This window comes from Curcuma longa, chromosome 21 (genome assembly GCF_044706935.1).
Source record: "Curcuma longa cultivar G26 ecotype Majalengka, Jawa Barat chromosome 21, ITB_CL_G26_1.1, whole genome shotgun sequence".
Classification (NCBI taxonomy): domain Eukaryota; kingdom Viridiplantae; phylum Streptophyta; class Magnoliopsida; order Zingiberales; family Zingiberaceae; genus Curcuma; species Curcuma longa.
The window spans coordinates 3,332,991-3,359,976 of NC_133881.1; the positions used below are offsets into that span (position 1 = coordinate 3,332,991).

Below are 26,986 nucleotides of genomic sequence, written 5' to 3' on the forward strand. Positions count from 1 at the left end.
AACGAGTGAAGGAGAAGAGCATCCAAGCGTTCTTTCTCTTCTTTCTTATTGAAAGTTGCATTCGCACTCTTATTATTGAAAGTTGCATTCGTAACATCATATACCTTACTTCTCCGGTAGACGGTGGATGGAAAGAGGAGAGGGCCAGAAGAATTCCAGCTTGACGCTTTCTTTCTCTCCCACAAGCGGCGGAGCTGGCGGTGCGTCACGAACAGAGAAGAAGAAGAAAGGGAAGAGGGAAACGCCGCTAGGCTTTTGGCCCTCATGAGCGGCGGATGGTTTTACAATGGAGAATAGAACGGAGAAGAGAAAAGAAGATGGGTAAAATTGGAATAAAATTACTTCCCCTTCCTTACACCTTTAGGTGGGAAGGACATAACCCAAGATAATAACACTCTTATTATTCCGGTTGAGATTGTCTATTTTGGACATGTCACCGGTCACTCAGCACTAGGATTGACTTTCACAGGAAGAAAGGAGACAACGAACTTATCGATCTTGCAAGCACCAAAACAGTAAGAAGGAAGGCTAGGAGTACCCTGGCTCGACCACTCTGACACTTAAATCAGTCACAGGTAAAGGAAGAAGAAAGGACTTAATTGAAGAGGTCCCCAAAAATGTATCTGTGTAACTGTATTTGCAAAAAATGAAGATTATATAGGTGAGGATGAGAGAATGAGAGAAACTTGTCTTGTTCTTAATTAAGGAGAATATCAGTGCGCAGAAGAATTTATCAGACGATGTGTCCTATCCAGATGAGAAAAATATCCCATCATAACCATAATGGCGAGAAGTCATGTCATTCATCATCATATTATGTCATTAGGCTGTATAAGTAGAGGAGTAGGCTAGCCATCATATTATGCCATCAGGTCGCATAAGTAAGGGAGTAGGTTAGTCATCCTATCACATGATTACCTATATCCTTTTGGTGGCGAATTGACTCACTGAGGAAGAGAAGGGAAATCAGTCTAGTGCTAAGTAGGGCCCTGAGGAAAAAGGGGATTAGTCGGCGGAGAAGTCGACCGTCGAGCTCCAAGTTGACCTATCGGGTGTTCGACCCCGACTTGAACTACCCGCTGAGCTCGGACGCCCATGTTTGAACAAAGTACCGAACTGAGAGAGGACTGAGCTGGGGCCATGAGGCCTAAAGTCGAGTCAGAGTTCGGTCCAAGATACAGACTAGACTCTTGGGAGAGAGGTTGGTCATCCTACTCGAGCTGAGCCTAATTGCCAAGTCGGGTGACTGAACGAAAGACCAGGGAATATGAGATTTCGACTTGATCTAGGCATCGGGTTGAAAAGTCACCAGGTCGGGATGCAAGTTGGGACATGAGGTTAAGTCAACCTTCTGTCCAACGTGCCACATACTTAATTAGACCGATCGTGGACTTTGCGAGTCGGGTCTGACCACTTCATAACATCCATAACACCAATATTAGTTTGCACAAGTGAAATATATCACGTATAAGATAAAAATAAAAATAAATAAATTAATACAAATCAACATAAGTGTTTAATATGGTTATTCGACGAACTTTTAATCAGCTAATGATATTAGTCTATTAGAAACTTAAATTAATCCGCTAATGATCATACCAATCTACTAATAACCAATATTAGTCATTAGTCAACTAACTAGGTTCGATTTAAAATCAATTGAAAATTTGGCTAAACTTTTGATTTAATTATTTTTCTGAAACCAAATCCACTATTCAAAGTCTACTCCCCTTCGTTCTCAATGTACATATAAACAAGGATGGAACCAAATGGTTTGCTACCTGAGCCTTAGCCCGAGGGCCCGACGAATTTATTAGTTAAATTTATGGTAGAAAAATTTAAAAATATAAGAGAGAAAAAAAAGATAGTCCGGGGAGCTCGGAATTCTCGGAGGCTACTCATTTTCTGGCTCCGTCATTGCATATAAACTCAAGCTCTCCGAAATGAGCTTACCTTCGCGCTAAGAGGTTTTTTTATGTCTTCAATGATTTCGTTGTGTCATGAAGCCCTTACAATTTTGAGTCTTCCATACCTAGAGACTCTTTGCTTTCCAATTTTAGACGGTAATCAGACTTTATTTATAACATATGTCAAGTTTTTCTTCACGTACATATAAAAATCAATAATGTCTGACTAACTTAAATTTTCCTCCAACATCAAAATCACCCTCAAATCATGTTCTTAAAGAATAAATTGCACCAACAAATAGTGATTTCTTAAATAATTGCATGTTGATTTATCTAACCTTCCTTTTGTAGATTGAAAAATGCATGTTCTTTTATTAAGTGATTAGCTAATGAAAATAATATGGAAAATATTAATATTTGAATTTAATTTTGGAAAATATAAATGATATTCAAATTTGATTTAATATTTAAAAATATAAATAATTTTAGTTTGGGCTCGATTTCAAATAAAATTTGAGTTTGAGTTTGATTTGAATTATTCAAACTTTGAATGAAATTTAATGTATAAAATGTATTCATCGACAAATAGTGTCTCACCCTGATTTTGACAAAATTTATTGTGAAAAAATATTTAGTAAAATAAAAACAATATCTTAAATTATACAAATCAACGTCTTTTAAAAAAAAAATAAAATAAAAGAGAATCTCATAAGATATTTTATATAAAAAATAACTCTTATTCGAACGCTCTCATAAACTGCTACTTAGTTTTCACTACAACATATAACAATTACTTATTAATTGTTATAATATAAAAAAATAATTAATTTATTTTAATGAAAATTATTATATATAATATATTATTATATTAAAATATTTTTTTATCAATTTAATTAAAATTATTTTAAATTAATCAAAATTAATTTTAAAATAATTATAACTACTATATAATTATAGTTAATTTTAAAATTTAAAATTTTAAATCTCAAATTCTGAATATTATTATATTAAAATAATTTTTATTAACTCGATCAAAATTATTTAAACTTCATCAAAATTAATTATAATAGTTACTATAATATTACATATCAATTATTACATGTTATAACTGTTATATATTATAACAACTAATTTTATTTGTTATAATAGTACTGAAAAGTAAGAATTATTATAATATTATAATAACTATTCTCTAAATAAAACATATGATGAGGGTCTATCTTGATTTTTATGCATCCTTTTGATTTTTTTTCAAAATATTTTAGATATTAAATTATAAATAAAATATGATTTTAATAAAATTTAAAAAGAAATTACTCTGTTTTTTTTTTACTTTTATGCCAATTTAAAATCGTTCAATATTACAAGGAATATTCTTGTAGTTGACTGTCAAGTAAATTTTCATCGTTTGCTTTCTAAATAGTAGAATCACATTAGATGCTCCCGTTTGAAAATGACGCCAACAACCCGCTTTGTTATTGGTAGCTTCGTTGGGACCCATTTTAATGACAGAGGTAACAGTGGTGAAGCGACGAATCCACCTACCCATGTGTAGCGAATCCAGCCGCGACTCTGCAAAGTCGGAACCCGGTACGAAGAGCGGATGGTTCGCCAACGCTGTTTATTCCCACCCACCAATAGGCGATCGGCGCTCGTCCGGCCCCGCTGCGGGTCGCTGTTTCCTGGACCATTCCGTGAGGACCGCCGTTACGGTCGAGAGAATCCAAACAAATATTGCCTCCGGGTCCGCGTGCGCTTGTTTCGCTTTCCTCCTCTCTTTCTCTCTCCGTCGCCTTCTCTGTCTGGTTGCGTTGGTCTCGTCGCTTCCTTCGGCGAGGTCATCATGGAAGCCCGTCAGGTGGGCGCTCGGTAGAGATCATTCTAGGGAGGTTTCAATTTTGTTTCCTTTCCGTTCTGATTGTATCCTTGTGTTTTTTTGGCACTCCTTTTTGATGTTTGTTGCTCGAAATTTATTTATTTAGTTCTTTTGAGTATCGAAACTGTTTTCTTTTGTCCCTTATTGGTACTTTTTTTTACCTAGGTTGTTTTCCTGTGGTCGATGTACCTTTTTTATGTTTTTGTTGACATTTGGTCGTCTTTGAGCATAAAGCTTTTAGCTTGATCTAGTGTTCGCCTTCGATTCTTCTTTTTGGTCCCTGAAAAAGGCTTCTGCATTTTTTCAATCTAGGGGTTCGGTAGCTGATATAGTAGTTGCCGAGATCTAGAAGATATTTGTTTTTTTTTTCTGTTAAATTTGATGAATGTATTTTTCTCTTATTTTTTCTACTTTTAGACGAATTGGCTGGATCATCGAGAAGGTTGCGTGCTGTGAATCCAAGGTCTAGGGCAGTTTATAGCTGTTCTAGATGGGCTGTTTTCAATCGAAGGGTCGAAGGCAATTCCCAGGATACGAGGACCCCGTTTTTCTGGCTTCTCAGACAGCATGTAATTAAAATTTATTATTGGTTTTATTATCGTTGGAAAATCCAACTACAGATTTATGAACGATAGTTTTAGCTTTCAACCCTGAGCTTTATCTTAGTTTTTTATTCAAAAGAAACTTGAACTTTGTTTTTTCCAGATTGATTGCTGCAGCACTTTAGGCATTGAAGTGATCACATGCTTTTGATCTAGGCGTTATCTTCTGTTAGCTACACTGGGATTGGATTCCATTAGTGAAAATCACTATCGTTCATTTGTAGTGAAGAGAGAACACAAGTCCTTCTTGGATTAATTGAGAAGAAAATCCAAATTTTGTTGATAGATGAAAGAGAAGTTAATGTTTGAGATTAAACTTGTCTTGAGTATTATTGTAACCACATTACTCTTTTCCCTACTCCTATAAACTTGGTCTCACTCAAGATAAACTCATTCCTAAATACTTGGCCCATGGTGGATTTAGAATTCCCTAAAAGAACCAATTACAAATGTGACAATGTGACTTATCCAGACAGTTATCCTGCTCTTGTTGATTTAGAACTGAAGTTTTATTCAAGCAACTCATCCATAGTTGAATTGGTTGCTGAAATGAGAAAGAAGCACATAACATCTATTCTCATGCTTAATAAAACTATTCTATTTTCTATAGCTCGTGCTTGATGTGTTTCAATGAGTAACAAAATTCATGTAGCCAACGAAAAATAGTTCCCTATTACTAATATGTGGCCATGGTTTGAATTAGAAACTTTAGCTTTCTCTTTAATATGTGGTTATGGTTTGAATGGTATTGTATTGTGTAAATTATTTCACCATTTCCATTGTGTGCCAAAGCTGGTAATTGGGTGGGACTCGAAATAGGTTATAGTGAGTCAAAATTGTCATTTTAAGTGGATTCCTCTCATGCCACTAACCTAGGCTATCTGATTGCTGTGCTTTTCTATTGTCTATACTAGTGGAAGGGATTGAGCTTACATAGAGGGGGGAGAAAGAGGATTAAGAGAATTAGGATTTAGGGTGGTAGGGAAGGGGAGGTCACACCATCGTATCAAACTCCTTATATGTTGTATTATTGCAGTAGAAATATTACAGCCAAGTCAGTGTGGTATAAGTTAAGATTCTCATGCACCACATATGGGTCAAGCATATTGTAATATAAATGCTATTCTTCCTACTGGTTTGATTTGTTCGTGTGAGAATAATGCACATGGAGATTGGTAGATGCCATTTTTACTGAAATCCAGTTCTTTTAGTATTTTTCTGATGGAACATAAGTTGGAGAATTCATGTATGTTCTACTGTTACAGTCACTGTCAGTGAAGTTGAGGCATTGTTTGAACTTTTCAAGAGCATTAGCAGTTCTGTAATAGATGATGGATTAATCAACAAGGTAAACAAGATTCTGCTATCTGTTCCTGCTCTCTTCCATTATGGTTATGTTCCTGAGCTTTATTTTCATTGATGAATTGTTATTTTCATGAATATTCTGGATTGCTGACTTTTATAAATAATTTTATCATTTCATGTTCTCTTGAATGACTAGATAGGATTATGGTTTCCCTGTTTCGTTGCCATAATTACCATATTTTCCCCTCTTCAACATAATGCTCAATGTTGGTGCTTCTGAATAAATTAAGCTGATCAAAGGTGACATTATGATGCTGGGAGTGTACAGGGTCATTCATGTACCTCTTGCAAATACTTGAAATGCCATGTGAATGTAATCTTTCTATATTTATTGAAGATTAACCAGTTGCAGCTGGTTTTTTTTTTCATCCACAACAATCAATATGTGACTAAAGACTCAGGTCTTCCATAGTTTACTGGCTTTGTAAAATTTCTGATATCCCCATATGAGTTTCTGTGCATCAATATTTGAGCAGTTAGTTACTTATATAATTACTTTGCAGATAATTTGTATTTGGTATGCAGCTACCAAAAATGACTATTTTATCATTGACGCTATCCTGTATTCCAATGAACGTAACCAATCTTTTGCTCATTTGATGAAATTTCAGCAAACTAAACCAACGCTTCACAATATCTGCAATTTGCTTAATATTGCTTTATCAAAGTGAGTTGAAGATGAGACATCCATAAGTTTATCTCAGTTAGTGTGGATGCCAAATGGCCATACTTAAACATTTCTTAGGTTGATTGGTGATGTTTGTCTTATCAATAATTACATTTTCCCTCATTCTTGTTTTTTTTTCTGTTATTTCATGTAAAATTGCTGTAAATCTATATTTTCAGTAGGGCTCATGTTCTGCATAACTTGTATAGCTAGTTAGTGTATGCTTTTCTTGCTAGTCACGTTGTATATGCTGATTATGTAATGCTGATCTGTTGAGGGTTCCCTTGTAAAGCAACAAATTATTTACTATTTAGAGTGTCTTGATTTACATGCCTTTTATGCAGGAGGAGTTCCAACTTGCGTTATTTAAAAATGGGAAGAAGGAAAATCTTTTTGCAAACAGGGTACTATGTTATAAAAGAGCTCCTAGTTCATATTGTCCATATTACTATCCAAAGTTATCAAGATCTGTTTTAACGTGAATAGGATTATCAACATTGCTTCATTAAATGGCATGCAAATTTCTACTTGTCAATTGAGAATTGCATGAAATCTAGTTAGCATTATCATATTGTGATTGCTAATGCAAACTGCTTCCTCTGTCAAGCTTTTCTTGTTTGTTGCCATGAGTTGAGGATGGTTAGGTTTGTGAAAAGCTAGAGAAAGTTTGTCCACATAATTGTGAGAGGTCAACATGCTAATGAAATCTAGTATTATTTTTGGTCAGATTAAGAATATGAATTGCAAAAATGGTTATGCCTTGTTCTGCTTGGAAACATATTAAACCAGACCTTAATTTTTCCAAATACATCAATCTTTTTGGGGGCATGCCATACAATTCTGACTTTGCGGGGTCCAGGGAAAGGCACGCAGCCTTACCTTGCCTTTGGCAAGACATTGAACCCGTGATAGGTCACATGGCAGCAACCTTACCGTTGCGCCAATATTCTACTATATTGTAGAGGTTGATGACAGAGTGTATCCTGTTAATTTGCCACAAGATTCTTAAAATGACACTATATATATCATTCTTCTCTTCTTGCTTTTGTCATTTAATTAATAAAAGACGCCATAAATTGGCTTTATTAGAGCTGTTCTTACATTTTATATACTCTTTGGCTAGTTATCACTTATAAATTCCATTTGCAGATCTTCAATCTATTTGATGTAAAGCAAAAAGGTGTTATTGATTTTGGGGACTTTGTTCGAGCTCTGAATGTTTTTCATCCAAATGCTCCACATGAAGACAAAGTTGATTGTATGTATTTATGGTTTTTATGGAATATTTGAGTAACTAGGAAGCTTATTGCAAACAGCATTTTAATCTACAGTTTCCTTCAAGCTTTATGATCTGGATGGTACTGGCTTCATTGAAAGGAAAGAGGTATCTTGATGAATGGTTAATTGTTGATTAACACATGGATTATGGACAATTAGTAGATGCTAGATACATCTGTATAGAAGACCTCATAAACTGAACTCTGACCTTTGAATTTCAAATTTGTTCTTAATATCTAAGTTTTCTATACTGAGACATGCAATTACTCTTTGTGTTATGCTGTAATGTGTTTGTAATGCTTTATGTTCTGTTGCATAGGAGTGGCACATTCTGATTTTCCTGAGTGAAGAATTGGTAAGGTAGAAGAGGAAACTATTTGAGAAAAGAAGAACCAGATCAGTACATTTTACTGAAGTTGTAAATTTATAATTTGAAGACAGTGATATAGGTTTAGGGTTTGGCAGACTGATCTCCCACTTAAGCCTGTTCTTTCTAAAATATTCTGGTTGGTTGTTTCTTGCCAGATTTTATATCAACAACTGCAGATAGGTTGAAAAAATTAGTCCCAAGGAAATGGCCACACAGAAATTAGTGCAAAGGAAATGGCTGTGTTACTTGCTATGGAAGTTTTTAAGAACGCTCCCAACAGTCATATAGTAAGATTAAGATGAAAACTTATGAACTCAATCCTCATATCTTTTTCTTTCCTTGCTTCTTTTCGATTTCTATATTCTGTAACTCATGCTGAATCATAACGGGCAAGATGCAAGGCAAATACTAAGTTTCCGGAATGAAGCACTAATTAAGCTCATGCACTTTATGATTAATCTTATTGATTAATGCATTAATCTTGTGTTTTATTTATGATGTATTCAAACATGGTCCTTTCCATTTAATCTGGCTGGCAGGTGAAGCAGATGCTGATTGCTCTGCTGTCTGAATCAGAGATGAGATTGGCCGATGAGGTTGTGGAGTCAATTATAGACAAGGTTTGTTGCCACATCTGATTTCACAACTGCAAGAAGCTAGCAAAACCTCTAACAATTCCTACATTTTCTTGAACAGACATTTCAAGAAGCTGATGCTAATCAAGATGGAAAAATAGATAAAACGGAATGGGAAAATTTTGTCTCGCGCAATCCATCGTTGATGAAGATCATGACCCTTCCATATCTCAGGCAAGTGATTCCGCAGTTAGGAAGTAAACAGTATAGCTGAGGATTCTTTGTTCAATGATTGATGTGTTACTTTCTATACCTTCCGCGGTTCTGCACAAATACCAAAAATATCAAAATGATAATTAAATTGAAGAATCTGCTTATCGCCTTTAATTATTATAACAGAAGAATTCTGTTGATGTTTCTTCCATATTTAATACTTTTTGTATGCGATTCATAAACCATTCCTTGTTCATGTTAAAATTAACTGAAAATTATCTTACATTTCACAGTCACTGCATGATAGAATTTTTGACTGAAAGGAATCTTTTTGTGGCAATTTGAATAGTCAGTATGCTATTTGGATTATTAACACATGTGCAAAAGCACTTCACTTGTAACTTGATGTGCGTCAAATGTGTAGGGACATAACTACAACTTTTCCAAGTTTTGTGTTCCATTCTGAGGTTGAGGATATTGCTACCTGAAGAATATTGTGTTAGCGTAGAGACTAGGAGGTTACAAGACAATAGGCAGCTGCTATTCCTTAAAGAAAAGGAGCAAACTAAACTATCCATCAAATGATCGCCATTCTGCAAAAGTTTTCCAGCCAAAAGCTTTATGATACATATGTGTATTAGATAAGCACAAGTTTCCGATATTTCTATTAACTATTTGAAATGAACTGAGTCATTTAACTTTCGTTTGTAATGATCTGATAGTGTTGTTTAAGTTTTTTCAACGAGGTTATACAAATTTTTTATTTCTGAATTTGCTCTTCCTTTTTCTTTGTTTTTGAAATTATGAGATGACGTGTCATTTTATTATTATTTTTTTTTTATCAATCTTGAATGGGAGTGGGGTGTATTGTAGCAATTAAATTTCGTAATTGTTATAATTATGAATATTAGATAAATTTTGGGAGATCATAATTTTTATTTTGAATTATAAAATATATAATATATCAAATTAAAATTCATTGAGAGATTTATAGGTATAATCAGTGTAATTTATAACTGTTTAGTTTTATATTAAAATATTATCATTTTTTAGATATTTTGAAGAATTTTAATTTTTTTATTTTAAAATTTTTTAGTTACTGTTTTATAATTATTATAAAATAATTATAACAGTTAAAAAATTATAATTGTTATAATATGTGCATATGTTATGATTTCAAAATAATTACAACGTGTCCGATTGATATAGTTGTGTCTTTTTATATTGAGGTGGGACGCTTGATAAAAAATTACATTTTGATTTGAGGAAAAAAAAGATGCCTTTTAATTTTTATTTTTTTATTCTCAATTTAGTATACGTTTAAGCATAAAGGTGGTGTCGATTTTTTATCCACTTTAACAATTCTATTCTATCGTAATCAATTTAATTATGTGAAGCATCCTTTTACATAATAATTCCCCGGGGCAATGGTGCAACGATAGGACATCCGGATTTCAGGGATTATCGATCCCCAGCTACGACGTATTTGTAGGAAATATCATTTTACGATAATTCTTGGAGATGTGCTTAGAATAATATACAATTACGTGAGGTTCATAATAAAGAAAGAATGAATCTAATGAGAATTCACAGTAGTTAATCAATATATTTATATATATATATATTTTTATTGTCTCAACCTAATTCGATCCGAATGAGAAACGAGATATTGGGAAGAAAAATTCTTCCCTCTATTTTGCCCAACTTGGACTTAAGGGAAATAAAAAAGAAAAATCCACCTGGTAAAATGATTTTTTAAATATTTATTTATCACTATTTAATGGGCCGGCCCATGAATCGTGAAATTCCTAGTACAGTCGTGATTGTATCGTTACCACCCTTCATCATGCTTCGTCCCCTCCCCCGTTTGATCTTCCGTGAGAAAGAGCCGGAGATTTGTCCCCATATCCGCTTCTTCTGCCTCGAATTCCTTCTCCCGTTCCTACAAATCAATGGCTCCATGGCACCAGTTATGGTGATTTCTTCACACCATAATGGTTTCGATCGTTTTCATTGTGTAATGGCGCGATGAATCATTTTTGAGCTGTGGTTTGGGATTAGGGTTGGCTGACCGGCGAGTGGGAGATATGTATAGGAGCGGGAATGGATCCAAGGTGGAGGCTGGATCCTTGGATCGGAAGCGGATCAATGATACGCTCGACAAGCACCTAGAGAAGTCCTTGCCGTCGGCCTCAAGAGGCTTGATTGGCAAGGATAAAGACAGGCTCCCGATAGCCTCTTCAGCCTCCGGGAAGCAGCCGGAACACCGTTCCGTGCCAAAAAACAAGGGTTCCGACGGTAAAGTTTCTTCCTTGAGAGGTCTATTTTTGAAAAAGTTGATATGGAACCTTATTTTGGGACATTAAGCTAGAATCAATGAGTAGTCAATCTAGATATTGGTAGTGTTTTGTCTGTCGCTTTGCATAACTTTATTTGGATATGTTATCGCAGAAGAGTCAGAAACAGATAGCGAAGAGTCTGATATCAGTGGTTCTGATGGGGAAGACACATCTTGGATTTCATGGTTCTGTAATCTAAGGGGGAATGAATTTTTCTGTGAAGTTGATGAAGAATACATTCAAGATGATTTCAACCTATGTGGAATAAGCAGTCAAGTTCCTTATTATGATTTTGCTCTTGAACTGATCTTGGATATCGAGTCTTCTCATGGTAAGCTTCACTAATGCGTCTACAGAATTTCATGAATGAACACTATTTTTCCCATCTGAATTTAAAAATAGTTACATTGTAGATAATATCTACCTTTTCAATCTTATCAATTTTTTTTTGTTCTTTTTAGCCCTTCATTCCATATTTGGCGAAGTACAATGATTGGATAATCATTCTTCCCTATATTCATGTTTTGAAGTAATCCATCCTTTATCTATTATTTATTCTTAGTTTTTTCATGTATTTTTCGGTTCCCAAAAGTTTCATCAACCAGTTTGAGCAGAGAAGATAATTGCTGGACACATATTCTGTATACTTTACTAGCTTTGCCACTATTACAAGCTTAACACTTTTGTTTTCTCTAAGTTTCATGAAAGCACACAGGTCAATGATGCTCTCTAGAGAGGCTAAAGCATTTACTGACTAGAGAATTGCTTTGCTTGCCATGATTAGTGATAATTGTTTCTTGAACATTTCAAATTCTTAATATTGTGTCAAACAACCAATATATTTTGCATACATAAAATTTGTATGTTTGACATCTAAAAGCATAGTGATGAAGAATAGTAGTATGATAGATAAGTGCATGGCCCGGATGCGTAGCATTATAGATTAGTGCATGCCCCACATACTTTTTTTGTTTGCAGATGTTTGAGAATGCCATACATGTGTCAATTTCATATAAGCTTCTATGTGCATATATTTGATGATAAATCTTTCCCTGGATTTCAAACTGACCAGGAGACATTTTTACTGAAGAACAAAATGAGTTAGTTGAATCAGCAGCAGAGATGCTCTATGGTTTGATACATGTTCGATATATATTAACTAGTAAAGGGATGGTTGCCATGGTAAGATCATGACACTGTTAGTGTTTTATGATTACTTAATTGTTCAATTGTGATGACATAATTAGTGGCAACCTAGCTAGAGAAATACAAGAACTATGATTTTGGAAGATGTCCTCGAGTTTACTGTAGTGGCCAACCTTGTCTTCCTGTTGGGCAATCAGACATTCCTCGATCAAGCACTGTGAAAATTTATTGTCCTAAATGTGAAGACATATACTATCCAAGATCGAAGTACCAAGGCAGTATCCTTTCTCCAACTAATTACTTAATTTTCAGTTATGTTCGTCTTTGATAAGTGTTGAAACCAACTGTTTCCCTAGTATGATATTTATCCTTCTAAATTTCAATGCATAATAGTTTATTTATGGTTCTTGTCGTCTATTGATGTTAAGAGTAAAATGGTCCATAAGTTCTTATCGTAGAATATAAATTTAGCAGTAAAATATGCATATGTGAATATCTGAGAAAGGATTTTGCACAAGGATTAGATTGCATTTCACCATATCCTGGAGTTTATCCTCTTTTTCCCAATATGACTCTAAAAGTTTCAGAATCATCAACTATCCTCCAGTATTTTCAAATTCTTGCTATTTCATCTCTAATAGCGTTTCCAAACTTTTGCTATTTCACCTCTAATCGTTAATACTGTTATTTTACTTGACGGAAAGTGATGAGGCATATATGCGGTATGCAACTCATGCCATTATTCTGTGGTATTTTGCTGATTTTAAAAACTCTAGATGAAGTGTTACAAAGTTATCTAACTGCTAAGCTGCCCTACGTAGTTTCCTTGACCATGCTTGCGCAGATATTGATGGAGCTCACTTTGGGACAACGTTCCCTCACTTGTTTCTGATGACATACGGGCACCTCAAGCCGCAAAAGCCGTCACAACAGTACGTTCCGAGGGTTTTTGGCTTCAAACTTCACAGGCCATGAGGATCAAGTCAGGCAGCAAGATGAATCATACTGTAAACTCCAGACTTCAACAAGCATCAACTATATTCTCTCAATGATTTAGGGTATTAGCTTTGTTGGGTTGCTCTATACCAGCATCATTCTGCTCGTATCTCCTGTTAAAACTACCGAATGACTATAACATCTTATGGGTTGCTTCGCCAGATTAGAAATTTGCTTCCAGAAATGGTATCTTGTTCTGTGGCACAGCCGTTACCTTGATACACACACATATATATATTCATATTTTATATTTCGTCCTAAATCTTATTAGTTACTTTCATCACAAACCAATAGTTTAAATCACACACCCAAAGACAGGGTATTTGCACCGGATTCTACTTGCTTCATCATCAAAAGCATGGCTTTACTTTTTGCCCTTTTAGTATGGTTTCATAATGGTCCGAGTGATGCACAAGAATGAAATAAGATTAAACACATGTTGATACTATCAAAACCCAACACAACAAGGTGGGATGTCATCTGTCATCACTGAATTGTTTTAGGACATTTGTATTTATCTAGACCTCAACATAGAAATGCTTGATTAACTTCTTTATCACTGAAAATGTCACCAGATCCACTCTGCCAAAGTTAACCTCTTCCATCGACAATGATGAGTTTGAAGCAATGGCCCTAATACGAGTGGATTAGGAGATCAAGTTGCAAAGAGTGATTTAGGTAACCAATTGCGTCTCATACTCATAGATAGACAAGGTGACACAAAATACATAAAAATGATTTATTTGAATAATAGGAAATAAAAAAGGTTTTAACGAGATTAAAATCTAACCACATTAATTGAGAAAATGGAATAAAGTAATTGAATTAAGGACGTTAAAATTAAACATTTGATAATGAAACAACAAGAGAAGCTGGACTACATTATTAAGGTAAATGGGAAGGAGTAGCGGGGTTAGGAGAGTAACTGATGAGGATAAATTTACGTTTTTATTTTTATTTCTATTATGGCCTAAAGTCTGATTAAACAAAATTTTATGTTCGTGAACTGATAAAAATTCAAAAGTCAAAATATTTCAGAACTGCGAATCAATATACATCGTTCATGGCAGAGTGGCAGCTTAGTTATTTTCCTGAAAGTAAAGGCTATGTTCTGAAGTGGATAAGCCACAGGAACGGCACCAGAATTCCCATTCGGTGGCAGCCGCGTAGAAGATCTGCACTGTCCACGTGTAATGCACGTCAAGATCCCAGCTCCGCATGACAATTATATGCGGGTGCTTGTAGCACGCGGGGAACTAAAGCGCTCACCAGGAAAGCCAGATCAGTTGACGCCGAGACCAGGAGAAGTGGAGAGAGAGAGCGAGGGAGAGAGAGAGAGAGAGAGAGAGAGAGAGAGAGGCGAATGCCCATCTATAGGACGGAGGCGGCGAAGACGAAGCGCAGCCGGCTGGAGAACTGACGTCCAGAGCGAGAAGGAGAGCCGCGCCAATCTAGGGTTCGCATCGGCCGCGTGATTTTGATTTCTTGAATCGGAAGCGGACGAGGTGAGCTTGTTCATCCTCGAGGATGGCTTCTATTTTCTTGATGAGGTGGTTGCCGGTGCGATGCCAATCGGTGTCGCATTTTCTTGGATCGCTCGTTCATTTTCCTTCTCCAAAACTTTTCTGATGTTCGCTAGGTCTTTTAATCGCACGCTTGCCGGATTCACCCTTTCCATATTCTCTCTTATGGTTTACGAACTGTGTATTCGGTACTTCGTAGTGTAGCTTTACCATTTCCTAATTTTTTTTTTGTTTATTGGGAAAGGATAAGAAGAAAATAGGACCAGAATTTTACTCTCCGAGTGTAGTTTTAGTTCCATAAAATAGTTTTGATCTGTTTACTAGTAGAGTGTAATACCTCTTATTACACAACATTGATCGAAGTCTTGTGTCATCTCACTGTTTGGGGTGTGATCATGTTTAACTAGTAATTCAAGTGATGAGTGGAGACTATACTCAGTGTTGTAAATGGTGGTAGGGTGACTGGGCGGTTAGTGACTGCCTAGGTTTATTAAAAGCCTAAGTTTAAAATTTCAATCCAACATGGCAACAAGCCAACAAGGATTAGACTAAATATAATTAATCTTCTAAATCATCTACACATGCACTATCAACTACATTCATAATCCTCTCATTATCGGGCTTAAAATCAACATCTTCTTCATTCTTCTCCTCCGATGTATTTAAATCCTCATCAAGTTATCTAATAGCGATGTTCCTTGCACTCCTCCTTTGTTGTAACACTTCATTTGCTCCCAAGGCCTTCGCGACCATCTCCGAGTCTTGAACCTTGCTCGACCTCATCTTCATCACCATCATCAACAAGCCAACCTTGAGCTTCACTAGCTTGAGAGGATAGAAGCAAATCTCTGTCCATTTCTTTTTTACTCTTCTTCTTTATAAGATTGATGTTAAATTTGACTTATATAAGATCATTCAATCTTGATGTCTCGAGCCTATTCATCTTCTTAGTATGTATCTAAACAATTAGAAAATTATTAAAAATTAATAAAAAAAGAATAGATAACATAATTTATGAATTATCATTTACCCTTTCAAATTGACTCCAATTTCTTTCACACCCCGATGAATTACTTGTCAAAGAGAGAAATCTCATGGTTATTTTTTTAAGTTTGGAGTGTCACCACCATCCCACTTAAAAAAGTAAAGAAGCAAAAAAATAATAAACCAAAAAATAGGTAAAAGAGACATGCATGTTAGTGAATAGAAGGAAAGAGATGTACTCGGATCAAAGTCATGGTACACATCCATCTTCTCATATGCCGCGACCGTCATTTTTCTTTCAAAATTTTCGGATTTACTCTTATACTTCAACAATTCATCATTAGAAATGGTACATGCCCTCGTCGATGGAAAAAGTTCTCTCAACACAATTCAAGAACTCATTCATAATATTGGTGTGATTTTGTATGCTTGGATCTGGAAGTAAAAAATCAGATTCAACAAGTAAGCGACACAATGCAAAGGACTATCAAGTCTACCCTTAGACTTCTCATCAATAATATTTAAAATAGGGGTGACATTTTATTCATTTTTGAAAGCCTTTCTAATCTCTTCCTTGGAAGTGCATCCAATCAAAAGGCCATTGAGGGCTTTTTTGTCATGTCAACAAGGTGTAAAACTTTCACTAAAGGGGTGAAAACATTCAAAGTCAAAGAAAGACCATTCCAAAAAGAGATACTTATTATCGTTGCCTCCGCCGCTTTCCCCTTCACACTACTTAATATTGTTTTGCTCTACTTCTTGAATGTAAACATAAGTCTCAATTGATCTTTCTTGCCTTTGAGATTTGCCAAGGTCAAAAATAAAGTAACAAATCTAGTCACCCCGAGCCTTACAATATCCCTCTACTTGGTATATTTCTTTATAATAGCCAAAGTTCTATGATATGCATAGATGAATATTGTTAGAGCATTTGCTTTCTCAAGCATTCCACTAAATTTGGGTAGTTTTCCAATTGCTTCAAGCATGAGATTGATTGTATGATTTGCACGAGAGGTCCAAAAAATTTGAAGTTGTGTAACCTTCAACAACTTTGTTGCTGCCATATTATTTGTCACATTGTCCGTCACTACTTAAACAAGATGTTGAGAGCCAATTTTATTGATGTATTTTTTCACAAATTCAAAGATGTAAGCTCCAGTGTGTGCCTCCATGGATTTTTCAATAAAGCCAAGGAATGAAGTGCTTAGTTTGCAATTAACACATAAATTCATAATGCTTCTCCTCTTGCGATCCGTCCATGCATCGGTCTTAATTAAGAATCCATTTTTCATCCACTCTTCTTTATGCTTTTTTAGAGATAATTTGGTTCTCTCAACTTCTTACTTCAAAAGTAGCTCTCTTAGAAGATATTAGCTAGGCGGTTTGTAGCCTGAGCCGAATTGGCCAACTTCTTTTTCAAATTGTCTAAAGCTTTGATTGTCAATTGCACGAAAAGGAATTCCAGCCTTATAAATCCATCTTGTAAGGTACTCATGGACATCATTTGTAAACTTTAACTTCAATGCATCATTTATGTTTTGTTGTCTTGCTTTTGTTGGATCGATTGTGGATGCTCACTTATCAATAGGATCGAGGTGCTTTGACTTCTTTTTGGAAGAATTTCCCTCCACTTGACAATCATCATCCTCTACATCAACACCTATATTTACTTCCACCCTCTCTTCTTTTAGTTCTTCCACCCTTCTCGCTTCTTATTCTTGCTATTTTCAAGATAAACTCTTATTCTTTTTTTGTCTTCATTGGATGCTTTAGGATATGCTTCAACTTGTCTTGCCATAACTGCAATATGATGCTTCATCCAATAAACTCTTTCCTTAATAAGTCTCTTACATAATTTGCATGTGATCCAATATCTTTTTTCTTTGCAATACAACACCTCATAATCCCAAACAATATCACTAGACTTTAGTTTCAATTCCACCTCCGGTTGTTTTTCATTTTCCACCATTAATCTTCAATAATTAAATAAAAGATAAAAAATTAGAATAAGAATTTACTAGAAATATATAAAAGCTAACCTAGTGTGTTGTGGCGGCAGCAAGCGGGGGGAGGGGAGGTTTAGGTGGAAGGAGGTGGGTTGTGGGTGATTTGGTGGGTTGGTGGAGTTATTTGTGTTTTCGAAGGAAGAGAACGTGTATTAATATATCTAGGGTTTTTAAATTTTGTTGACTTTGACCTCCTCACATACTACCTTGACCGCCTCACCACTGCCTCACTAGTCTTGCCTCATGTTTGATTGCCTAAAGCACCGCCTAAGGCAAAGGCGGTGTGGTTGATGCCCGCCTCCTGCCTCCCGCCTTGATGTTGTCTAGGCGGCCGCCTCGGTTTTCTTGATCGTTGTTTAGAACACTAACTATACTCTAGTCTCCCTCTCAAATTGAAGGTGCTGCAACTAACATCTTCAGTTTGCTTTCAACACATGAAGTAATGTTAGACGCCTTAGGAATTGTTGTACTTGTAGAAGTCAGATGATGTGCATGTTTTGCCTGAAAGATGATCTATCGAAAACCTTCAAGATTACAGGATGCTTGTGACTTCTCAACCAATTAAAGATTTAAATTAAAGCACAATGTCAGATTGAACAATCCACTTGGCCTGGATGGATGAACTGCATCTTTTCACAGGATTACAAGATAACCACTGTACCAGTACTTCCGATTTACTGCCCCCATTAGATCGAAAAGCTCTCTTGGCCTATTAATGACTATCTGAGTGTGTTCACAGGATTATGAGATAATTGCTCCACTAATGCAGCACTTTTGAATTACTTGTTTTCTCCAATGGTATGTCTGCATGTTTTTGCAGAATTATTGATTACTAAGAATCGTTTGATGAAGTGATTGATAATGTGATGCATCAGATTGAGAGGTGCCTTGACAGTGGAAGAATCTGATCTTCAGTTCAATGTGCCTAATCTCTGAAGATAGCCAAGATAGCCAATGATGGCATGGTTGATGTTGAAATGCTGATGAAAGACAACCGCAAAGACACAAATCAATTTGGGAAACACTGATGAAGATGGAGTAATGAATGCCATATGCCGTGAAAAGAGAGGGAAAAAGTGACAGCTGGACCGAATTACCTGAACTAATCAAACCTAGAGATTGAGATTATGACTCCAATATAACTTCCTTTTTCTTAAGAGTTTCTTTTCATTTGTTCTGGTTCCATCAACCATAATTTTCCTCTAACTATGGTTGCTTTTGATTTGCCTCCTGTTCATCAACTACCTATTAGTACTGTAGTTCATCATCTGCCATTATATGATAAGAACCCATTGATGTTGTGGTCACTTAGACGTCATAAAAGATGAAAGTAAAATTTGGTGTCTTAGTGGCACACAGTATGCCCTATCTATGGTAATCTCCAATGCATGTAGATCTGTGCAGATCTTGTGATATGCTTTGAGAAGCTGTAACTGAAAGAGGAGGATGCCTTGCCGTTTAGTCAAAACGTAACCAAGAAAAGTAGCCGGTGATGGCCTAGGTTGGAGAGGTGCTATTGCTAGAGACAAGTGCAATATCTAGGAAATTTGTCTTTCCCCTTCATTAAGTCACAACAAGAGGACAATAGAGAGGGATCTTCTCCCAGGTTGGAGGTTGGCATTGACACCTTTACAAATAACATTGACAAGAACCTGGTTCAACAGGAAGTTATGGAGTTCATCACCTTTCAAGATTGCATGACTATCTTTTTTAGCAGATTTGGTTCTTTGCAGCCACAGCAGGGCAGGATATACTTGAGCAAATAAAAAAACTGGGCAGCCATGGGGATCAACAGAATCAATCTAGATATGCAAATGAACATCAGGGAGAAGATCAGCATAGGAGTCCAAAGAGGAGAGCAGGGACAAACACAAAGGCTGTGGTAGACTCAACGAGAGGATGAATTGCCAAATCTAGTAGCAGGGTCTTGAAGTCAGATTTGAGAAAGGGAGAGCAAGAAGTTTTCAAAGTGGCGTCTCCTCAATGCAAATTCTTATGATGACTAGATTAGGATCAAAGTGTATTTGATAATGATAATTCAGTGGCCACTTTTATTTTATAGAGGCGACAATATAGTAGAAAAGGAAATGCATAAAAGGGGAAAACAAATTTGGTAAGATGCTAAATGATATATAATGTAAAGGTCAATCAGGAAAAAAAAATGAGACAGATTGCACAAAAATTGAAGCCAATCTAGTGGAGGATATTTTCTACCTTCCTTCCGTTCATAGTTATACTTGAATGGACTAGAGAACATATTGGTACACCATATATGATCACACAAATTTAACAACAAAGAAGTGAAAGATGTTCAATCATGATCCTTTTGGAAAGAAAAGAAGTTCCATTTTTCCAAACAACCATGCCTATTTCAGAACTACAGAAGCTCTTGGTAGTCATTTATCACTAAATCATCTGAATATAGTTTCAGATCCTTTGAATCTTAGTTGTTGGGTAACACAATACTAGTTTTCGATAGAAGCTCAGATCTTCTGGTTGTGAATGTAATCATTTAATTAGGCAATTGATCATTCTATATATTTTCCATGTAGGTTTAACTTTTCTAACTGTACAATTTATTTGTTGTCTTTGAACATGCCATATCATCTCAATCTATTTCCTCTTATTTTATTATCCATTAGATTTGCACCACACCTAGTTTCTTTTAAATATTGGCTTCTTCCTTTTATTTCTTAGTAACTCTACCCACTTGTTTTAGCATTCTCATTGCCACTACATTAATTTTTGTACGTGTTGTTTCCTGACAGCTAACAACAAACTGATCCTTTAAAATATGTTGATGATATTGTTAACTTCTCCTTTGTCAAAAGGATACACAATGACCACATTAGACTGATTAAAGTCGAAGGTGTTCGAGGTAGATAGATACTAAATTTACTTGTTGCAACTAAAACATTTAAAATATCTAGATATTCTTAGCATATAAAATCACTTAGAGTTCAACGATGGGAAGAATATAAGGCGGATCCAAATAGTGGGGACTTGTGACTTGTTAGCAAAACATCAAATACAAAGAAGAACCTTGCCATGATCTTCAGTAATTCAGGACTTAAGACTAGTTCCCAGTGTTTTGATATGACTTCGATGAACTTTTTTCAGTACTTTAATATGTAAAAGCTTTATACTTCTATTCCTGTCTACATAACTTTGCTAAATATTATCAGTTCTCCGTAACTTCCTGTGGTTTTTCCTTGAGGAAATCATTTGACAATTCTACAGTGTTATATTCCTCTTATATGTATATATATATTTCTGAAAAAAGGATTTTGAGTGGACTAAGCATTCTCCTACTCAGTTTTCATTTAGTTACAAGTATTTATAAAGACACCAAGAGTTTTAAGCGGTCCTGAAACAAATCTGCTTGTCATGGAGTATCAAAGAAGTTGTGAGTACTACTTATAGCTGTCAATTTGGGTTGGGCCCATCGGGTTGGTCTGGCCCGCCAAATAATTTAGGCGGGTTGGATTGAAATTTTATCAACTCATTTTAAGATGGGTTTCAGATGGGTTGACCCACTTAGACCCGCGACCCATGTGGGATGACCCATGGGTTGAAAAAGTTTATTTATTTATTTTAAATTTTAAAATTAAAGTAGAAAACTCAATGAATTAGTAGGCTTGATCAGTCTAAATTACAATTCAAGCTTAAAAATTTCAACTTGATCAATTTAAATTGTAATCCAAACTTAAAATTTTTAATATTTTAAATATTTTTTTATTTTTTGACAGGCCCGTGGGTTGGCCCGCCTAACCCGCAATCCGCCTTCGGTTGGGTTGGGTTGGAGATTTTCCAACCCGTCAAGTTGGTGGGTCGGCCTGCCCCGCCCCACCCCGTCATATGATGGTTTTTTAGTGGGTTGGCCCGCCTAGCTATGAGTTGGTCCGTTTGACAATTCTAGCACTACTCAGCAATGTAGGAGCTCACATAACCTGGATAGTCTTTAGATGTGCTATGAAAACCATCCAGCAACTTGGACCCAAACTCTCCAGAGCCAAAAGCAACTGGGACCAAATCTGCATAAACCCTGGCATATCAGAACTGAACACCATCAAGCATCGAAAGCACTAGATGCTATGAAGCCTTGCTTGAATGGAGTTGACCACTTTTCGTATCTTTGCCCAGATGCCCAGCAGCATCCACCCATGCTCTAGTCGACGATCAGCTCATTCATCATAAAAGAAAGAGCAGAGCACATAGTGCCATCCTGCTTGAAGACATGGGCAGTTAAAGAAAATGCGACATGATATTCCTCAATCTGCCTAGTGCACGACACAAGAATTCCCCAAGTGTTACTCCCTTTCTTTTGAGTATGCCCTTAGTATTTAGTCTACCATACGAAGACTTTAACCTTAATTGTAGAGTTGGAATACCAGATCACCTTGTTCCAGGGATCCTCCAAGCTCTCCTATGCATCAAGAACTGATATGGTCAGGAAATAGAAGAATTTCCTACCAAACACCTCCAACTAGCTTCAACAAATTGCCCCAGGTCCAAACTTCTCACCATTTCACGTAGGGACAGCAGTTCTTGATAAGGAATAGACCTTCTGAATGTGAGTCCTAGCTATATTGAAACAAAAACTTGCTTATATTTTCAATCTTGTGGTCTGAGTGTGAAACATCTTCACTGTTCTAACTTTGCTCAGGAGACATGCTTTATTTAGATGATAGAGCAGCATTTTGATTTTGAACTACTAAATAATTTATTGATGCTTTTTGAAGACTCTAAAATTTTCATTTGAACAGTGTGATCCACTTTGTAGTTATATTTACTTGTCTATATATTGCTCAGAAACATTTCTATCAATTCACCATATATGGAAGCAAATAATTGATAGGTCGAGTTTGCTAGCGAGCAGAGGATGCGTGAGCATCTGAAGTTCCCTGTTTGTACAGAGGACGCATTACCGTTGAGAGCACCTAGCTTTTCAAAGCTATCTCATGCCTGAAGCACTAGAGAAGAGGAATCTCCAAACAAATAAGCAAAGTCTGAATTTCAGTGTTTATGGTATGAAGGCAATCAATTTGCTAAAGTATGCAGTATGCTTGTTTAATTTTTTTCCTGTATTCCATTCTAAAATTTGGGTGTTTGTGTTGGTACCATGCAGGAAAATTTTGTATTTTTATACTTTTTTTTGTACTTGAGCATTCCAAGGGTATAAGTCCTGGAACCCTATTTCCGGATTTCATTGGAGCATACAGTGAACACCTAGTGTATGGCAATGAAGATCCATTCTGTTTATCTTATGAGGATAATTCTGGCTCTTGTCAGCAATTAAAAGGATTTGGAACTTTCAATACAACTTGCCTACTGAACTCAAGTTTGTATTTAGATGGAGATCTCTGTGTATATGGGTCAGGAAACATTGAGGTTTCCCCTCATGTTTCCATCATATGTCTTATTAAAGGATGCTCAGTTATCTTTCACATGTCTGGAAGCATTAAAATTAGTGAACATGCAAACATAGTAGCAGGATCTGTTAGTTTAGTTGCTAAAAATCTTTCTTTGGATCACCATGCTACAATAAACACATCATCCTTGGGTGGATCGCCACCTTCCCAGACAAGTGGCACCCCTATTGGTTACGATGGTGCTGGTGGAGGCCATGGGGGTCGTGGTGCTTCTTGTGTAAAAAGTAACAAGACTAATTGGGGTGGGGATGTTTATGCATGGTCAACGTTATTTAGGCCAAGGAGTTATGGGAGTAAGGGAGGTAGCATATCTGCTGAAAACCACTATGGAGGTGATGGTGGGGGCTGTATTCTCTTCAACATCAATGATACATTGCAATTGGATGGATCAGTTACTGCAGAAGGTGGAAAAGGAGGTCTCAAAGGAGGAGGTGGATCTGGAGGAAGCATCATTGTCCATGCATTCAAGCTGTGAGAATCCCTGCTGCTCTGTACAAACACTTTCTATTTGCTTTCTGTTGTTATGCTTCTAGGTTTACTTGTGAATTTTGATATGGTTGCCTCTATTTGAATCCATATGCTTGTGAATGTGATATTGTAAGATTTTAGTTTCTTGTAGATAATATGATATGTTTATTAGAGCTATTCATCTTTGTTTGACATTAGTTGCAGGCTTTTAGAAAGTATATGTAGGCAGCATGTTGTCGGGCTAGTGCATGGTTCATGTATTTTATGGATGCAGATGTATTTACAATCATTGTTGAATTTTTTTTTTTTTTGCCATTGTATTCATCTTTTTCAACATTAGATGCAAGCTATTGGAAAGTGCATTATAGATAGGAAGCATGTGGTTGCATTTACACTTCTTGATGCATATGTTATACTAAAGCATTTGCAGATGAATTGCATTCAATTCTAAAAAATATTTTAGTATCACTTGCATTTGGGAAAACATAATTTTCACAATTGGTAAGGGATTTCTCAAAATAAAAAATTATATAAATAATTTATGATAACAAAATAGAAATCATATTCAAGTTTCTAAATCTTATGTGCAAAACTTGTTTTTTCTAAGCTATTTTCTCTTTTATAGCAATGGATCTTTTCCCTTATAAATACCTCAGGGATTTGATTGATCCAGTTAGTTTGTTTGTCTTTTTTCCCCCCTTCTAGTCTGTCTAATCTATTTCAAGTTGTGTAAAGTTTGACAAAATTAATAAACTAGCTTAATATTAGCAATAAATTTTTAATATGCGATTGACTATATGTTTATGCTGGCATTTCTGGTGCCGTGAAGCACTGGGATACATTTGGTGCATATGCGATTGCATGAAACACTTTTGAAGCATTATTGGATTCTTTCTAGTTAGTCCATCTGCATCTGTTTATTCTAATTCATCCTCTCGCTGTAGAGTTCTGAGGATGGTGACTGTCCTAATGATTAAAGATATTGGAGTTTTTTATTTTTTATTTTTAAAGTTGATTGCATTTTGTGTTCTTTGAAATTGTTGCATTTTTAAGCAACACAGTTTCACATCTTCATTTCTTGTTCATATTTATGCACAAGTACAACTTCAGAGTTGTATTCTATCTTGAGAACGTACCTTGGAAATTCTTTGTTAAGTCTCTTATATTTTCAGGAAAGCTGGTTATCATGTTTGACATTGTCTTGTACTTAGGGAAGAAACTCCATATTCTAGTAGTTCTGTACTACTTTAAGATGTGATCCTTATCGAGCTTAGAGCAATGACCAAAGCAAGAGGCCATCCTTGTGATCATTTTCCTGTGTACTGTTCAATAACAAAAACTACCATCAGATCTGAATACATGAAAACTCTATAAATTTTTATGGGTTAAGCGTTATGTAAGACTCCTTTTCATCCCAGCCCTTGATCAACTGTTTTCCACCAGATCTTAAATGTGCATCTTGCTAGTCGCACGCTTCTTGTCGGGTAACTTAACAACAAGAAGTAAATATAAGAAACAACTACTAAAGCTAAATATGAAAGAGTGTATTTCAAGGATGCTGTTGCAACGTTTGCCCATTGACCTTTGCCTTGGGTTCTGCCTTCAAGGGATCTTCAGGATCAATCGCTTTACTCTTGAGCATATAAGGGATCCACACGAAGCATTTGCTCCCTGTCACCAGTTGCATATTCACAACAAGATTTTCCTTCGCCCTCAACAAGAGTTTCAGATGCTGATCAGCATTCAATTGATGGTTCAGGCACATCATTTTGGTATATCAAAGCGTTCACATTTTCCATTTTTTGCTGTTATCTTTGTTCTTTTCAGTTTATCAAAGCATACACAGATCAATCAGTAACAATTGTAGTCAGTGGTCTGGTTCCTCGAGCATAGAATCAGCGATCACTGCTTTCAAGTCTGACATTTGCCTTTCATGCATCAACTTTGATTGTTTGGATCATTGTCACCTGTGACTCTACATGTTGCGGATCATTGTCACCTGCGACTCTACATGTTGACCATAACCATCTTCTCTCTAATGTTGTGTTCTAATGTGTTCCAGATTCCTTTTCAAGATGAATCACTGTCCTTAATTCCATCACCAAATGCCTCTCTCATGTCTTTAATCAATTAATTATACCATTAAAGAGAGGCTAGTTTCTCTCTCTTTCTTGGTCAACATAAAAACCTCGCTCTTCCATCATCTTCTCTCTTCACACATGTTTCCTAGTTGCTCTTCTAATGGAGTAGATGCCAAAATTTTTTCTTTCACTCGATTCTCCCCTTTTTGTTTCTTCAAATTTGATGCATAACCTATCTTTCCTCTCTATATTTAAAATACGTTAGAATTTTTTTTTCATATTTGCTTACTTCAAATCCCTGGGATATTATGTTTAAGAGATACTAAGGAAAAGAATGAATTGTTAATGCCTTCACCAAGCTTCTCATCTTAATTAGAATGTTTTTTCTATTTTGACTAGCTAAGCATGAATTATATCTACTATTCAGTTCCAAACTGTTAGTATATGTACACCTTAGAGAATGTTAGAATATGTACTTTCAAATTGCATATTGAACTATGCTGATGACATTTGACACCTGATGATGTGGCTACATTAGAATATATTTATTGTTTGCATCACACCTTGTGATGTCTTCTCACTGACCACCATATATAATGACATTATGCATGGCAAAATCTGATGCTATTGACTACTTCTAATCTCATAATCTCTTAATTGCTTTCTATGATGTCTGATGGCATGTCCTTCTGCTTGCCAAGTAGAGTACCCATCAAACTCTTCTGTGCCAACAAATCTGACATACTTAGTCACCACAATGAAAAACTCATCCTTCAATCGAACATTGGAATAGAGATCCCTCATATTTCTGTTGAAGTCTCTACCATCGGATGAACACTTTGTCTATCTCTAATGCTAATTGCTCCACCCTCTACAAAGACCTAGATGCATTACTCTAAGAATTTGGCAATCTACACTTTGATACCACTTGTACATTCACAAATATTCTAATACCACTGGTTGTGTTGAAAGCTGCTCTAGGATTGCTTGTCAAAATCAATACTAACAAAAGAGCGCTGGTAAGGTTACTTTATATAAAAATAGATACCAGAAGTCATGCCTTCAAATGACCTGCTCTATATGGAAATTCAATTCTTCTAGGAGGTAGAATCTCCTGTGTTGTGAACTAGTGCGGTTGAATCTATCTCCTGTCGTAGA

General features: G+C 35.9%; 4 protein-coding genes across 7 annotated transcripts in view; 3 read left to right on the top strand and 1 right to left on the bottom strand.

The window, feature by feature from the left end:
• LOC141814316 (ranBP2-type zinc finger protein At1g67325-like) overlaps positions 1–14,690 on the bottom strand; it is a 65,496-nt gene extending 50,806 nt beyond the window's left edge. Inside the window, exon 1 of the mRNA XM_074702254.1 lies at positions 14,687–14,690. The gene's annotated coding sequence lies outside the window, so the exon portion shown is untranslated. The remainder of the gene's footprint in view (positions 1–14,686) is intronic.
• LOC141814421 (calcineurin B-like protein 1) lies at positions 3,677–9,624 on the top strand. 2 transcript variants are annotated; one of them, XM_074702386.1, is made up of 9 exons: positions 3,677–3,765; positions 4,201–4,352; positions 5,651–5,733; positions 6,762–6,821; positions 7,567–7,675; positions 7,749–7,801; positions 8,605–8,685; positions 8,762–8,874; positions 9,278–9,624. In XM_074702386.1, the coding sequence occupies exons 2-9, from the start codon at positions 4,274–4,276 to the stop codon at positions 9,339–9,341; spliced, it is 642 nt and encodes a 213-aa protein (XP_074558487.1). In that variant the 5' UTR covers positions 3,677–3,765; positions 4,201–4,273; the 3' UTR covers positions 9,342–9,624. The 2 variants fall into 2 exon arrangements, with proteins under 2 accessions (XP_074558487.1, XP_074558488.1); XM_074702387.1 differs by lacking the exon at positions 3,677–3,765 and adding an exon at positions 3,824–4,097.
• LOC141814506 (putative casein kinase II subunit beta-4) lies at positions 10,695–13,556 on the top strand. Of its 2 annotated transcripts, XM_074702464.1 has the most exons (6): positions 10,695–10,828; positions 10,915–11,151; positions 11,305–11,523; positions 12,265–12,374; positions 12,451–12,616; positions 13,183–13,556. In XM_074702464.1, the coding sequence occupies exons 2-6, from the start codon at positions 10,941–10,943 to the stop codon at positions 13,311–13,313; spliced, it is 837 nt and encodes a 278-aa protein (XP_074558565.1). In that variant the 5' UTR covers positions 10,695–10,828; positions 10,915–10,940; the 3' UTR covers positions 13,314–13,556. The 2 variants fall into 2 exon arrangements, with proteins under 2 accessions (XP_074558565.1, XP_074558564.1); XM_074702463.1 differs by having other exon boundaries at positions 10,695–11,151.
• The window catches only part of LOC141814315 (uncharacterized), a 47,437-nt gene continuing 35,122 nt past the window's right edge, over positions 14,672–26,986 (top strand). Inside the window, exons 1-3 of one of the 2 annotated variants that reach the window (XM_074702252.1) lie at positions 14,672–14,839; positions 22,660–22,875; positions 22,976–23,750. In XM_074702252.1, the coding sequence (XP_074558353.1) occupies positions 22,809–22,875; positions 22,976–23,750 (842 nt within the window). In that variant the 5' untranslated portion in view covers positions 14,672–14,839; positions 22,660–22,808. The remainder of the gene's footprint in view (positions 14,840–22,659; positions 22,876–22,975; positions 23,751–26,986) is intronic. The other variant, XM_074702251.1, reaches the window with a different exon arrangement.

Excerpts from the sequence above, each read along its gene's own strand:
- LOC141814421 (XM_074702386.1), top strand. The coding sequence starts at position 4,274 with ATGGGCTGTTTTCAATCGAAGGGTCGAAGGCAATTCCCAGGATACGAG. Across the intron at positions 6,822-7,566 it reads AAAATCTTTTTGCAAACAGG|ATCTTCAATCTATTTGATGT; the intron begins GTACTATGTTAT and ends TTCCATTTGCAG. Across the intron at positions 7,676-7,748 it reads ACATGAAGACAAAGTTGATT|TTTCCTTCAAGCTTTATGAT; the intron begins GTATGTATTTAT and ends TTTAATCTACAG.
- LOC141814506 (XM_074702463.1), top strand. The coding sequence starts at position 10,941 with ATGTATAGGAGCGGGAATGGATCCAAGGTGGAGGCTGGATCCTTGGAT. Across the intron at positions 11,152-11,304 it reads AAAAAACAAGGGTTCCGACG|AAGAGTCAGAAACAGATAGC; the intron begins GTAAAGTTTCTT and ends ATGTTATCGCAG. Across the intron at positions 12,617-13,182 it reads AAGATCGAAGTACCAAGGCA|ATATTGATGGAGCTCACTTT; the intron begins GTATCCTTTCTC and ends ATGCTTGCGCAG.